This window comes from Balaenoptera borealis, assembly GCF_965194805.1.
Source record: "Balaenoptera borealis genome assembly, chromosome: 8".
NCBI classification, from domain to species: Eukaryota; Metazoa; Chordata; class Mammalia; order Artiodactyla; family Balaenopteridae; genus Balaenoptera; species Balaenoptera borealis.
Genome location: NC_138865.1, coordinates 27,686,506 through 27,702,147, shown reverse-complemented (window position 1 = coordinate 27,702,147; position 15,642 = coordinate 27,686,506). Strand labels below are relative to the sequence as shown.

Sequence of the window (15,642 nt, the reverse complement as noted above, 5' to 3'; positions counted from 1 at the left end):
AATTCTAGGTTTTAAAACTCATTTTCTTAATTTATCTCTTTTTCAAACAGAAATCAGTAAAAAGTAGGGGTTTCTGTGGAAGATGCTGAGAATCCAGAGTGCTAAATCTGTGCTACAGATTTAGCAGAGTGCTAAATTCCATGATCTCAGGGCCAGTTCTAGTGTGACAGGTAGTCTATGGGGTGCTGCTTACATCACTGATAACTTTTGGGATATAGGCTGGGAGCACTTTATACCTCTTGGGCATGAGTTATCTGCTGCCATGGCAGGGAATTAGTAAACGAGGGAACATATTGGTTACCTAAAGATGACTGTGAATATTCAGGTAAGTCTGTGGTTCTGATTTGCCAATCTCAAAGTCAAATTGTAAATTTTAAATTTACTAATCCAAATTTCCACACACTGATAAACATTATAAACAATAAATAATACTGACTTCCCAAAGAAAAAAAAAGTAGAGTCCTTCTTTGTGCCTTTAATGTCAATTTTCACAAAAACTTCTAGCTTTTCTTCATTATAGACCTGAATTGTCTATACTGTTGCCTTGATTTCAGTGTCCTTAGGGTGCTTGGACTATGAAAATTTTTCTTAGAACACTGTTCTAAGAAACTGTTCTAAGAACACTGTTCATTAAGAAATTCCTTTGGTCAACATTGAATATTTTTGCTATGCAGGGCATGAAAAACTCAACAGCCCTGACTTATAAAGCTGCTTATCCAAAATGTAAAACAAGAAAGATTGCCAAGTTATCTCCTTCCATATGTACTGTTATTTGCAGGGGCTTGACAATCCCAAGTAACCAAGCATGGCCATTAAACACTGCTTAAAGACTTTCTCCAGAGTGTCTCCCCATATGTATAAAACTGGACGTCAGCTATGAGATCCAGATATTCATACTTCTGACTAGATAAAGTGACTTTGGTTACCTCTTGCTTCTTAGTCAAGCTATAGCTCCTCAAAACTTTTATCCCCACACCATGATTGTGGCACTGAGCATTCTACTTCCCCAGTATCAGATTTCTGATGTATACTGAGTTGTGCTTTCTAGTTGAAGGCTTTCCTAAAGTCACTACATTTATAGGGTTTCTGTTTAGTATGAATTTTCTGGTGTTTAATAAGATTTGATCTGATGGTGAAGGCCTTTCCACATTCAGCACACATATATGGTTTCTCTCCTGTGTGAATTCGATGATGTTCAAGGAGTTGTGACTTCTTAATAAAGGTCTTCCCACAGTCACTGCATTCATAGGGCTTCTCTCCAGTATGAATTCTCCGATGTCGATTTAAGTGTGACTTCTGGATGAAGGACTTCCCACATTCAGTACAAATATAAGGTTTCTCTCCTGTATGAATTCTCTGATGCATAATTAGTGTTGATTTTCTTGCAAAGGCTTTCCCACATTCACTGCACTCATAATGTCTTTCTCCAGTATGAGACTGCTGATGTATATGGAGGCCTGACTTCCGAGTGAAGGCTTTTCCACAGTCATTACATTTATAGGGTTTCTCACCAGTATGAATTTTCTGGTGTGTAAAGAGATTTGATCTGTCAGTAAAAGCCTTTCCACATTCAGCACATCTGTAGGGTTTCTCTCCTGTGTGAATTTGCTGATGTACATGAAGCTGTGATTTCTTTGTGAAGGATTTCCCACAATCACTGCATTCGTAAGGTTTCTCTCCAGTATGAATTCTCTCATGTGTAATAAAATGTGACTTATGGAAGAAGGCCTTCCCACATTCAGTGCAAACATAGGGTTTTTCTCCTTTATGAATTCTCTGGTGCATACTCAGTGTTGACTTCTGAATAAATGCTTTCCCACATTCACTGCATTCATAATGTCTCTCTCCAGTATGACATTTCTGATGTATCCTGAGTCGTGACTTCCAGGTGAATGATTTTCCACAGTCGCTGCATTTATAGGGTTTCTCTCCAGTATGAATTTTTTGGTGTTTAATGAGATTTGACCTATCAGTAAAGGCCTTCCCACATTCAGTACATATATAGGGTCTCTCACCAGTATGAATTTTCTGGTGTATAATGAGATTTGTCTTGTGGGTGAAGACCTTCCCACATTCTGAACATATAAAGGGATTCTCCCCTGTGTGAATTCGCTGATGCACATGGAGCTGTGACTTCTTTATAAAGGACTTCCCACAGTCACTGCATTCATAAGGTTTCTCTCCGGTATGAATTCTCTCATGTGTAATAAAATGTGACTTCCGGATAAAGGCTTTCCCACATTCAGTACATACATAGGGTTTTTCTCCTGTATGAATTTTCTGATGCATACTTAGTGTTGATTTCCTTGTGAAAGCTTTCCCACATTCAGTACATTCAAAGTGTTTCTCGCCAGTATGAACTTTTTTATGTATATTGAGGTTTGAATTCTGAGAGACATTTTCCCCACATTCATTATAATTATAGGTTTTTTTCCCTCCAGTATGAATTCTCTGGTGTCTGAACAGATCTGACTTTTGGATAAAGGCTTTTCCATGTGGACTGCATTTACAATCAGTGTCCTCAGTGTGAGGCGTTTTCTCATGGTTTGAATTGAGGGAAAAGTCCTTCCCATATTCAGTGCATATATAGGGTTTCTCTCTTGTATAAACCTGAGGTACAGCAAATTGGGACTTCCGAGTGAAGACTGTTTCACATTTGCTGCACTCATGATGTTTCTCTTCAGTATAAATCCTTTGATGCACAAAAAGGTGTGACTTATGGGTGGAAAGTTTTACACAATCAGAAAATAAATAGAGGTTCTCCCCATGAAATTTTTGATGTTGAATGAGAGTTTGCTTATGACTCAGAAGTTTCTTACATTGATTATATTCACAAGCATTCATTTCTGTATGAGAATTCATATGAGTAAAGATATTATCATATCCAATAATCTTATCAAAATTTTCTGTTGCATTGTTTCTATTATAATTACACAGGCTTACAATAGGCTTCAAACTCTTTTGAAATGAGTCATAGTTATGGAGTCTTTTTCTTGAAGGAACAAGGTATGTGTTTACATGAAATATTTTCCTAATGTCTTTATCATATTCACAGTCTCCCTCATTAGTTAGTGTATCCTTGTTGATGAAGGCAACATGACTTAAATGTTTGTTCTGGTTTTCCTCACATCTCCCTGTCTGTTCATCATCTTGCCACAATTCTTCTAAAATGGAATACAGGTCATCTCTTGTGAAGAGATTAATTCTTTCAAACTGGATTGAAACTTCTTCAGACATTCCCTGTTGTGATGTTTCAAAACCAATACCCTGATCTAAAAAATAAAATAAAATAAAACACACAAAGAACAGTTAGCAGAACACAGAAGGGATGATACATAGAGTGGATGCAGGGTGAACACAGAGAAATGAAAGAGATTTATATAAACATAATAATAAATATAGATAAATATAAAAAATATGAATAAATATATGTGTAGTAATCTCTTTATATATAATAATATGCAATAATAAAATAAGCATTAACATTACATTTACTGTCTGATAAACAATAGCATTTAGATTTGCCAGGCATTTTTCCAAGTTCTAACTCATTTAAACATCATCACAACCTTTTGCTATTGGTGTTATTATTGTCCCTATTTTACAGATGAGGAAACTGAGCCACAGAAGAGTTAAATAGTGTGTCCAAATCAAATGTTTAGTAATTGGGGAAGATGAGATTCAAACTGAAGTATATCAGTTCTGTGCATGTAGCAGAACTACATAATAAGGTGTCAGAGGAACAAAGTGACAAACTATGTGGCTAAAAAGAAGTGTTTCTGAGTCTAGATTCTTACTATCCTTCATCTATAAATCCTAATCTCCCTGCTTTCTCTTTTCCCTATTAAGCACTCTGCCTTAAATACCAACTTATTTATGTTTAGAAAACTATTGTAGCCTCAGTCATCCTGAATTAGCTTTACCATTACAAACAATAAATGTATGTATATGATTCAATTCTTTATGTCCTGTTTGGGGTGCACATACATGCATCTAATAGAAAGAATACAACAGCAAAAAGGGCCAACTCTGAAGCAGAGACTGAAAGTTGTCCATCAAAATCTGTCCCCTTCCTTCAACAGTATTAAGCTTGTAGCCAAGCATGTGTCTACCTCAAAACAATAGGTCTGTAAAGCCTCATTTGTCATTAGGTAAAGCCAAGTAATTCAGTTATCACCAATCAAATGGGAGTAAAAATTATATTTGTTGTAATCAGGCCAAGGTCTTAAGGAAGTGGGTGTGTCTCCCAAAACCCTCTTCTCTTCCCACTGGCTATATTCCAGACTTGCAGCTGGCAATGCGTAAGGCAGAGATCAGAAAACTACAGCCCTCAGGCTAAATCCAGGCCTCTACCCAAAAGCTAAGAAAGGGTTTTACAGTTTTGAATGGTTGAAAAACAAAAGAAGAGTAATACTTCATGGTACATGAAAATTATATGAAATTCAAATTTCCATGTCCATAAAGTTCTTATTGGAACACAGCCACATCCATTCATTGATGTACTGTCTATAGATGCTTTGGGGCTTCAAAACAAAATTGAGTAATTTTGACAGCAATCACATGCCTCACAAAGCCTGAAATATTTACTTCTGAGCCTTTACAGAAGATGTTTGCTGACCCCTGCTCTAGGAGATGATGGTGCAATGACTTTCTAGAAAGTCTGTCCCTAAATAGTCATTGGAAGCAGAGTGGCCTGGCAGACCTGGACCACTCACTTTGGAACTGTCATGTGATGGGTCAATGTTTATATTCTCTAAGTCACTGTTTCTTGGGGGTCTCTCGGTGACAGGGGCTTAGTTTTACTCCAATATACCATTCTTGCCCAGAATAGAATCACTAATATTCCAAATTCTGGAATAGTGTGTAAGACATAGTAGATTCTCAGTAAATATTTAAGTAAAAATCAGATTATTCTTGAATATAGACACAGTCTAACCTCATATCCATTTCATTCTATCTCTAGGGCCTTGTAATGTCCCCAAACACATTCTTTAATTTTTATATTACATTTTTGCTCACGCACATTAATGGCTTTCATTAATCCTGAGGACCTCTAATACTGATTTCTAAAAAACGGATTTTCATCTTTTGCAACCTTTCACTTTCTTTAGCTTATAAACCCATTGCTACGCCTGACAACATTTACATTATTACCAACAATGTTCAATGTAAAAAATTTGCTCCTGTGGTAAAAAGTTTATCCATGATTCCTCTGTCACACATTGAATTACTCATTCAATAAAATACAGAGTCATAATTCAGGCCAATAAAATGAATGTATGCAAGCTATCTTTCCACCAGTCACTAAAGTCTATTTTATTACTGAATCCAAACATATATTCTGTTCCTTTTCCCCATTAAGCTTCCTTTTTCTGATCCTCTGTTCCTATTCAAAATTCATTTTCTTCATGGATCATTTAGGGTTCTATGCTCTGAAAATGAATCTCAAATCTCAGCACAACTCTAGGAGGGCTCTCTTTTCTTTTAACTTAAAAACAAACACAGATATTTCTGAGCCTTTCATAGTCATATTTAATCGGCATAGATTTGTACAATAACAAATGCTTAATGCTCAAAGCCTGAAATTTTAAACATTTCTTGCAGTTATCTTCCCTTTCTAATTACAATTATTGGCCCTTTGAATTACTCCTAGCAGAAAAATTTTCAAATCCCTCTGAAACAGCACAAAATAACCTCCTCTGCCTATCACATAAATTAAGGAAGTTAATTTCACTAACTATTCTCTAAGGAAACATTTTTAAAATGAGGTAAAAGACTCAGTTATCACACAAATTAATGTCGTTTTCTCTGAATTTCTGGGGGTTGGAGAATTAGAAAAGGGAAAAAGCAATGTATGCTGTAATAGTTAGGTCCAATTCAAGGAGTAAGTGAAACCTGAGAGCAAAGCATAAGTATGTGGATTATCTGAATAGGCAGATAGGTCAGAAAATAAAGGGTCAGATGCAGGGGGATCATTAAAGAAAATGTTAAAACAAAGTAAACATGATTATGGAAACTAAACAAAGATAAATGTGAATTGCAAACATGAGGCATGTTTTTCCTTTAGTTTATAAACCCATTGAGAGAGGAATTTGTCATATGTTAGATAATATTTTGCACCATATAGCTATGACAAGATAAGCAGAATATTTTAATCAGCATCTAAGAAAAAAAGTTTAAAAAAAAAGGAAACAGCACATCCAAATAGGGTTAGAATAATCCGGGCATAAGTAAATACAGACATGGTTTTGGTTATGTCACTGGAAAGTAAAAGGAGGAGGGCATCTAACTGATATTTTCTAAAAGAGAAAAATTCGTAGAAAGAGCATAAAGAATTGTTTGAGAAGATGAGTCACAGGGAAAAGCAAAAAGCACAATAAAATATGACAAAATTTTGAAAGGTGTGCCATCTGCTGTCAGCACGCTGCATTGTTACTGCTCTTCCTCCACACAAGCAGCCACCTGATGGGCCCTTATATGTGTAAGGTATCAGTTGTTCCCCTGAAAGCTGTATACAATGGGGGCCAATGCCTCCTTGAGACACACAACCAACAGTGACAGGTTAAGACTTGTTCACGATTCTGGAGTCAGTCATGGCTTATGCCAGAATTGAGACACATGATTCAATCTGAGACACATAGATAGGTCTAGGTCACTTTAAGGAAGGCGTTGTCCTTTACATATGTCCCATAATGCCAATAACTTCCAACTTCAATTGGTTAAAAATATGACAGAGCATTATAATTTTATATTGTTTAAAATCTTATGAACACTGCTAAGGTCTGTGTGTACATTATATGTATTTAAACTCTGTGTTGATAGATTATTTGTTTTTGCTTCTTTCACATAACATTTCACAGGACATTTCTGTATATTAGTACTTCCTATACTTATAATTTTTTTTATAGCTATGGTAGTTTTTCCTCTGTTTGGACCATTTGGGTTGTTTAGTTTATCCTCATACATAGTGTAGCCATAAACATCTTTGTGTCAACTTCTTGACTTTTCTTTTGCTAACATTCTTGGAGTATGTCCCCAAAGTAGAATTTCCAGGGCAGGAAGCATGTTCAGTTTAATATCACTTATTATATGTTTCCAGAGTTCTTTCCAGAAAGATTTGGCTAAACTTACAGAGCTTTCAGCATTGTACCTGTTTCTCAATGTACCTGCCATCATCGTTTTAATTTTTATTTGTTTTTTGCTGTTTTTATGTTTGTCATTTTTATTTCAATTTCACTTATTGCTAATCAGCCTACAAAATATACATATAAATGTGATTATTTACTCTGATTCTTATTTCCACTTATTAAGTATACTCTGAGAGAATAAATATATCCTCACCCACCCACAGAGAAAAAAAAAATATGACAGAGACTTGTGGGACTCAGCAAATGTAGCATAAAGTAGCACAGCTCAAAGTGTGTACTCACCAGAGAACAGTAAAGCCACAGAACAAGAGAATAAAGACCCCTTGGTGGTGGTCATCGTCTAAAGATCCTGCTTACTACACCAACTGTGAAGTCACCTGCGGAGGAGGAATGGACTCCCACCCCAAATTTGGTTCAAATGTCAAGAGTAATGATTTGACACACATACCAATAAGGTGTGAAAAGGTTCATTACTCACACAATGAGGCTTTTAAAGGGAGAGCTCCTAAGCAGGTCCAAAAGTGACTTAAGAGAGCAAGAAAAGGAAACTGGCTTGGGTTTTATATGGTGGTTGGGATGTGGGGCTAAGCTGACTGATAGAGTGCAACTTCCCACTAGTACCAAGGGAGAGACCACCTGGGCTTTCTTGTCAGTTTGCCCAGATGTGGGGCAGAAGGTGAAGAGACAGTGGTGAAGTTTAGAAGGTGTCAGCAGTCAAATACCAAAAATGAAGTCAGAATCTACTACAAGGTACATGATAAGATGTTCAAAATATTTTGTTATTAGAGAAACACAAATTAAAACAATAGTTAGAAATTAAAATCCATCAGATTAGCCACCTTATGTGAAATTATTAAAAATATGGGCAGGGATGTGGAGAAACTGATGCTCTTGTATGTTCAGGGGATTGCAGACTAATACATCCAATCTAGAAAACAACATGTTTATACTTAGTGAAATAAAGTATTAGTATACTCAGTAATAAAACAATCCCACTACTCTTCCTCAAGAAATTCTCATTTCCTATAAGAATAGTTCATGAAGAAATTTATTACAGTACTAGTTGTAGTAGCTAGAAAACTGGACAAGTAAATGTGGCATATATACACACTATGGAATGTATGCGTCAATTAGAAGAAATGAACTAGAAGAGCAAATTTAACATGAACCAATTTAGTTCTGAGAGAAAAAAATAAGAAACTGAGTAGGACATACAGCACAGTACCATTTCTATAAATTAAAAGGACCAACAATTTAAATTTTATAAATACCCCACAAATTCAAGGATAGATTGCAAACATATCAAATATAATAGAGCAGTTGCCTCTGGGAAGAATAAAAACAAGTAGGGAGTGAGGATTAAAAGGGATAAATAAAGAAATAAAATAAAATAATTTTTTAAATTGTAAAATAGGGAATTCCCTGGCCGTCCAGTGGTTAGGACTCTGAGCTTCCACTGCAGAGGGGCACAGTTCGATCCCTGGTCAGAGAACTAAGATCCTGCATGCTGCAGGGTGTGGCAAAAAAAAAAAAAAGAAAAAAGTTATGAAAGAAATAAAATAAGAAGGGAAGCTTAAACAGAGTGATGAATATATTGACTACAAACTGAGGACTGTAATTTACTCAATTTCCTGCACACAAGGTACAGAAACTTTTTGTAAAATATCAAAATTAATAAATTAATCAGAAAGACCTAGTGAGTGTTGTGTTACACTAGCCAGGTAGGAAGAAAATGTCAGGAAGCATAATTACTAATGTCACATACAGCAAAAAACTGTCCCCAAATGTAGGTAATGGTACCCTCAAAGTCAACAGTTGGAGGAGAGGCATGGGAGAAGATATAATAAGGCCATCTCTAGATGACAATTCTGAAGCACTAAGGGAAAAGAAAAAAAATGAAAAGAAATCAGCATGAGTGTGACCCACAGTAATTTTTTAAAAAAACAACTCTATGAGCCCCTGAATATGTAAGAAAAGGATTTAAAACCTTGATGGAGGTAAAAAGAATAAAAAATGCTATAAAAAGGGAGAAAAAGCAAAAAAGCAGTATCCTAAATCCAATGTACCAGTAATTGTAGCACATCCCTCCTAAAAAGTCAAGCAAAGTGGGATGAAGAGAGTGGCATGGACATATATACACTACCAAATGTAAAACAGATAGCTAGTGGGAAGCAGCTGCATAGCACAGGGAGATCAGCTCAGTGCTTTGTGACCACCTAGAGGGGTGGGATAGAGAGGGTGGAAGGGAGACGCAAGAGAGAGGAGATATGGGGATATATGTATATGTATAGCTGATTCACTTTGTTATAAAGCAGAAACTAACACACCACTGTAAAGCAATTATACTCCAATAAAGATGATTTTTAATTAATTAATTAATTAATTAAATTTAATTAAATAGACAACCAGCAAGGACTTACTGAATAGCACAGGGAACTGTGTTAAAAAAAAAAAAAAAAAGTCAAGCAACGAAGACACTGATATTGGAAGGGGCCTGAAGTGGGGATGGCATTTAGATGTCCAAGGGGAAAATATCAACTCTATCCATGCAGTTCCAAAAGTTCAGAATGTTGAGAAACATCATATTAGTAGCACTTCAAAGTTGTCAGCCTCTGCCAGTACAACTGCAGTTCGGTCGTACTATCTCTTATGCTTTTTGTTCCCTACTCACCTAGATAGCTCTGGCTTGAGATTTCACCATCCAACATACATGGCTCTTCTCCCCACTCCAAGTTGAAAATGACTTCTGGTTTGGGAACTTGACACCCTAATAACAGGAAATGATAGAATACTTGATTTCAGAGGTCATACAATGAAATATTCCATTTACTTTCCAGAAAAGTTCATGGGGAACAGAAGTATATTCATAATATTGTTAAGAACATAGGACAAAAAATAAGGACAAAACTATTACACACTTCAGATGTCCTGCGGTCTTTAGAAGTCCCACGTACCTCAGAAACCTCACAGATTTCAGAAATTCCACTGAGAAAGAAAATACACTCAATTAGGTACAGCCTTACCCAGCAGAGCTGTGCTTACCAACTGAGATCAAGTTGAAATAGTTTTCCAGCATTACATCCCTGTATAGACTTTTCTGAGCAAGGTCCAACTGTTGCCACTCCTCCCTGCTGAAGTCTACAGTTACATCCTTGAAAGACACTGATCCCTGGAAAAACACATGCTTATTCAATGTAAAGGATCAGGATTGCAGGACAGGAACAAGATATTTAGAAACTTGTTTTTAATAATTTTTAACATGATACAACATATAAGATTCCCACTAAATACCTAAATTTTACATTATTATTTCAAGAAAAAAATAAATATTAAAAGTATCATGCCATTCTTTCTCTGGTTCTGATAATATTATGGTGTTTTATTTTGTTTTGTTTTTATCTGTGTGCTGGTTACAAAAGAATAAGCTGTGAAAACTCAACAAGCTGCATACATGATTTGTGCATTCTTTTCTATGTATGCCATATTTCATTAACACTTCACTTAGAATATATCTTCTGCTTTTCACTTTGCACTCATCAATCTACTAAGTCAATTCTTTCTTTAAAAAAGATAAATAAAATAGGCTTTTTTTCCAATTAACTGTGTGGTATTGGCATAAGTATAGACGATAGAATTCAATGGAATGTAACCAAGAATCCAGAAATAAACCCTCATATTTATGGTAAACTGATAATTCAACACAGGAGTCAAAACAATTTAAAAGGGGAAAAACAGTCTTTTCAACAAATGGTGCTAGGACAAGTGGACATCCACATGCAAAAAAATGTGGTTGGACTCCTACCTCATGCCATATTAAAAAAATAAACTTAAAATGGATCAAAACACCTAAATGTTCTTAAGTTTTAGCTAAAAAGGGTATATCTTTGTGACATTGGATTTGGCAATAATTTCTTTTTTTTTTTTAATAGATCTTTATTGGAGACTAATTGCTTCACAATACTGTGTTAGTTTCTGTTGTACAACAAAGTGAATCAGCTATATGTATACATATATCCCTATATCCCCTCCCTCTTGAGCCTCCCTCCCACGTTCCCTATCCCACCCCTCTAGGTCATCACAAAGCACCCATATGATCTCCCTGTACTATGCTGCTGCTTCCCATTAGATAAGTATTTTATATTTGGTAGCATATATATGTCGATGCTTAGATATAAAATCAAAAGTACAAGCAACCAAAGAAAAAATTAGGTAAATTGGACTTTATCAAAATTAAAAACTTTGTGTTTAAAAGGATACCATCAAGAGAGTGAAAACACAGGGGGAATTCTCTGGTGGTCCAGTGGTTAGGTCTCTGCGCTTCCACTGCAGGGGACATGGGTTCGATCTCTGGTTGGGGAACTAAGATCTCACATGCCCTGCGGTGCAGCCAAAACAAACAAACATATAAAAGGTGTACTTTAAAAAAAGAGAGTGAAAAGACAACCCAAAGACTGGGAGAAAATGTTTGCAATTATATATCTGATAAGGGACTTGTGTATAGAATAGATAAAAAACTCTTACAACTCAATAAAAAGATAAATGATCCAATTAAAAATGGATCAAGAATCTGAATATACATATCTCCAAAGAAGATATACAAATGGCCAAAAAAGCACATGAGAGGGTCTCAATATCTTTAGTCATAAGGGATATTGAAATTCAAATCAAAGAGATACCCCTTCAAATTCACTAAGATGATTATAATTTTAAAAATGCTCTGTTTGTACCTATTTGTATTTTTATTATTATTTTGTAGCAAAATAATAAATGACATTAAAATTTGCATTCTGACATTTAAAAAACTACTTAAATCATTAGTCATTAGTCATCAGAAAAATGTACCCATTAGGATGGCTATAATAAAAAAAAAAGACACATAATAACAAGTGTTAGTGAGGAAGTGGAGAAACTGGAACCCTCCTACAGTAAAGGTGGGAATGTAAAATGGTGCAGTCACTTTGTAAAACAGTCTGATACTTCCTCAAAAGGAATAATATGACCCAATGGTTCCACTTCTAGGTACATACCCAATAGAAATAAAAACACTTATCCACATGAAACTTGTACAGGAATGTTCATAGTAGCATTATTCTTAATAGTCAAAAATAGAACCAATGCGATGTCTGTCAACTAATGATGAATTTTAAAATGTGGTATATCCATACAAGAGATTATTCAGCCATAACAAGAAATTAACTACTGATTTATGCTACAATATGGATGAATCTTGAAAATACTATGCTAAATGAAAGAAGCCAGTCACAAAAGACCACATATTATATGATTCTATTAATATGAGATGTCCAAAACAGGCAAACCTATTGAGACAGAAAGAAGACTACTGGTTGCCCAGAGCTAGGGGGAATGGAAGGAATTGGGGGGTGGGGGGTGGTGACAGCTAAAAGGTATGAGTCGGAGTAGGGAGGGAAAGAAAATGTTCTAAAACTATGAAAAAGGGTGCACAACTCCATGAACATACTAAAACCCATTGAATGCACACTTTAAATGGGCAATACATATGGTATGTGAAGGAGACCCTTTTGAGGCACTGTCATTTCCAGATGGCATACAATAGTTTGTGGCAGTCCAGTGTTTCTTCCAAGAATAATTATAAATGCCAGATGAAATACTGAAATCATCTGTTTGGAAGTACTGGAAGCTTGTTAGGTACTAAGACTCTCAAGAGAACATTGAAGATTTAAGTTGATGTATGCAGCCACTTTTACACTGGGCATATTTACCAATTCTGGGTGTGGCAAAAGGTGAAAATCCAGCTTTGAACAAGTAGAAGGTTACAGCTGGGTGACAGAGAAACCAGAACTCAAACACATGGCCAATTTTCCCCTCAGGACATCTGCCAAATTCTAGGGCTGTATGGGCAGAAGACTAAACACTTAAGCAGAATAGCCTCTGAAAAGCAAAGCAAAATTTTAGTAGTCTGGTAAGAAGACAGAGTTGGCATCTATCAGGAGGAGGGTCCACAGAGGACAAACCGGGCTCTCAGCTGAAAATCCTAGATGGCCAGAGTGAACCAAAGGTAGACTATTATTAGGGCTTCAACTCAGCCTTGATTCAGCATAACATTGTGACTGACTGGATAAAGATGTTCATCTTCTACTCTATCTGCTCAGGGAAAGACGAATCCACTATTGAGAAAGATATCATAATCTAGATCTTCTACAATGCTTTATACATGTTTTGATACAATAAAAGAAATCCTATGCCTATCAAAAAACAGGGCTAAATATCCAAAACCAGAGGAAAAAAATTCAAAAGAAACAGTCCTACAGCGCTTTGGAGTTAGAAGAAAAGATGGAGAATTTCATTAGAGAAAATGGGACTTATAATAAAGATATCAAATGAAAACTGAAAAATTCAGTGTCTAAAATTAAGAACTGAGAGAGGTTTAATAGCAGAGAACAGAATTACTGAAATAGAAGACAAGCAAACAGAAAATATCCAAACCAGACCACAGAGTTTTTTTTAAAATAAAATAAACACAAGTGCATGTGACGTATCACATGTACAACACAGTGAAAAGGAATAACATATTGTAGTCTGAGAAGATAAAGAGGGAGAATATGAGGCAGAAGCAAAAATTTGAAAAAGTAATGGTGAATGACAGCAACTCAAAGATTCAAGAACTTTCTCAAATCCCACTTTACAATACTGTAAATACTGACTATGCAAAAACAGTAACAGTAATACCTTGTGAAGTTTAAAATATGTGTAGAATTTAAATGCAGCAAATGGAATTAAGGTGTTTTAGTATCTACTGAGAAGGGGGCAAGGTAATAATGAGTTAAAAATGGATATTGTAATATCTAGGGAAGCAAATAAAAGAATGTATAACAAGCAAATTAACAAAATAAAAATTAAAATTCTGACTAATCTAAAAGAAAGTCAAGAAAGGAATGTAAAAATAATATTAAACAGACATTTCAAATATAAAACTAATAAAAGTGGATATAGAACTTCCCTGGTGGTGCAGTGATTAAGAATCTGCCTGCCAATGCAGGGGACATGGGTTCAAGCCCTGGTCCGGGAAGATCCCACAAACCGCGGAGCAACTAAGCCCTCGAACTACAACTACTGAGCCTGCGTGCCACAACTACTGAAGCCTGTGTGCCTAGAGCCCATGCTCCACAACAAAGAGAAGCCACCACAATGAGAAACCCGGGCACCAAAACGAAGAGTAGTCCCCGCTCGCCAGAACTAGAGAGAGCCCATGCACAGAAACGAAGACGCAACGCAGCCAAAATAATTAATTAATTAATTTAAAAAGAAAGAGAGAAAGAAAGAAAACTGGATATAAATTCAAGTATATCAGTAATTGCATTAAATGTAAATAAACTAAACAATCAAATTAACAGCAAAGATTGAGACTTCCAGTTCAAAAAAAAAAAAAAGTTAAATGCATTCCACCCTATTCATCCTGCTAAATGCCTAAATACCTAGGTTTTTTTCTAAAAACCTAGAAAAATATATAAGCATCTATCCACACCCTTGACTTTCTCTCAAGAGCATACTTTCCTACAGTGAAACTAATTTTAGCATCTTTTGGAATCTTGATAGCCCCAAAATTTCCCAAAACATCAAGTATAGTTCCTTTTTGCTCAACAGTTCTTCCTTCAATCTATCTCTTAACATTCATATTTTACTATAAGCAGGAAGAAGAAACCAGGCTACATCTTCAACCTTTTGCTTGAAAATCTCCTCAGAGAAAAATACAAGTTCATCATTGACAAATCTGCTTTTCACATAACTACAGGACAAAATTCAGCTAAGCTTTCTGCCACTGTATAAGAGAGATGTCCTTTTCCTCTAGTTTCCAGTAACATGTTCCTCATTTCCTTCTGAGTCTTCAGCAGCAGCACCATTAACACCCATATTTCTATCAATAGTCTGTTTATAATAATTGAAATATTCTCTAAAACAATATAACTTTTTTCCTAGTGTGCTCCTCACTTCATTCTGAGTCCTCTAGCAGAGTTAACATTCGTATTTCTATTATCAGTCTGTTCGAGGAATTCTAGGCTCTTGCTATTATACTCTTCAAAATTTTTACAGTTTCTATCCATTACCAAATTCCAAAGCCATTGGACATTTTTGGGTATTTGTTACAGCATCATTCCACTTCCAGGTACCAAAATCTGTAATGGTTTCCTATTGCTGCTGCAACAAATTGCCACAAACTTAAAACACAAATTTATTATCTTACAGTTCTGGAGGTCAGAAGTTGAAAATAGGTCTTACTGGGCTAAAATCAATGTGTTGGATGTACTCCTTCTGGAGGCTATAAGGGAGAATCCATTTCCTTGTCTTATCTGACTTCTAAGAAGTTCGTGGTCCCTTCCTCTATCTTCAAAGCCAGCAGAGTAGCATCTTCAAATCTCTCCTTGACTCTGACCCTTCTGCCTCCCTCTTTCACTTATAAGGACACTGTGATTACACTGGACCCTCCCAGATAACCCAGAACAATCACCCCATCTCA

At 35.8% G+C, this 15,642-nt stretch overlaps 1 protein-coding gene across 12 annotated transcripts in view; it reads right to left on the bottom strand.

Moving 5' to 3' along the window:
* Nucleotides 1-359: 359 nt before the first annotated feature.
* Nucleotides 360-15,642, bottom strand: part of ZNF484 (zinc finger protein 484) — a 36,216-nt gene continuing 20,933 nt past the window's right edge. For 6 of the 12 annotated variants that reach the window (XM_082400915.1, XM_082400920.1, XM_082400911.1 and 3 more), the window contains 3 exons: nucleotides 10,191-10,317; nucleotides 9,820-9,915; nucleotides 360-3,272 (listed from right to left, as the gene is read on the bottom strand). In XM_082400915.1, the coding sequence (XP_082257041.1) occupies nucleotides 1,045-3,272; nucleotides 9,820-9,915; nucleotides 10,191-10,317 (2,451 nt within the window). In that variant the 3' untranslated portion in view covers nucleotides 360-1,044. Of the gene's footprint in view, nucleotides 3,273-9,819; nucleotides 9,916-10,066; nucleotides 10,134-10,190; nucleotides 10,318-15,642 lie in introns of all 12 variants that reach the window. The other 6 variants (XM_082400921.1, XM_082400912.1, XM_082400913.1 and 3 more) reach the window with 2 other exon arrangements.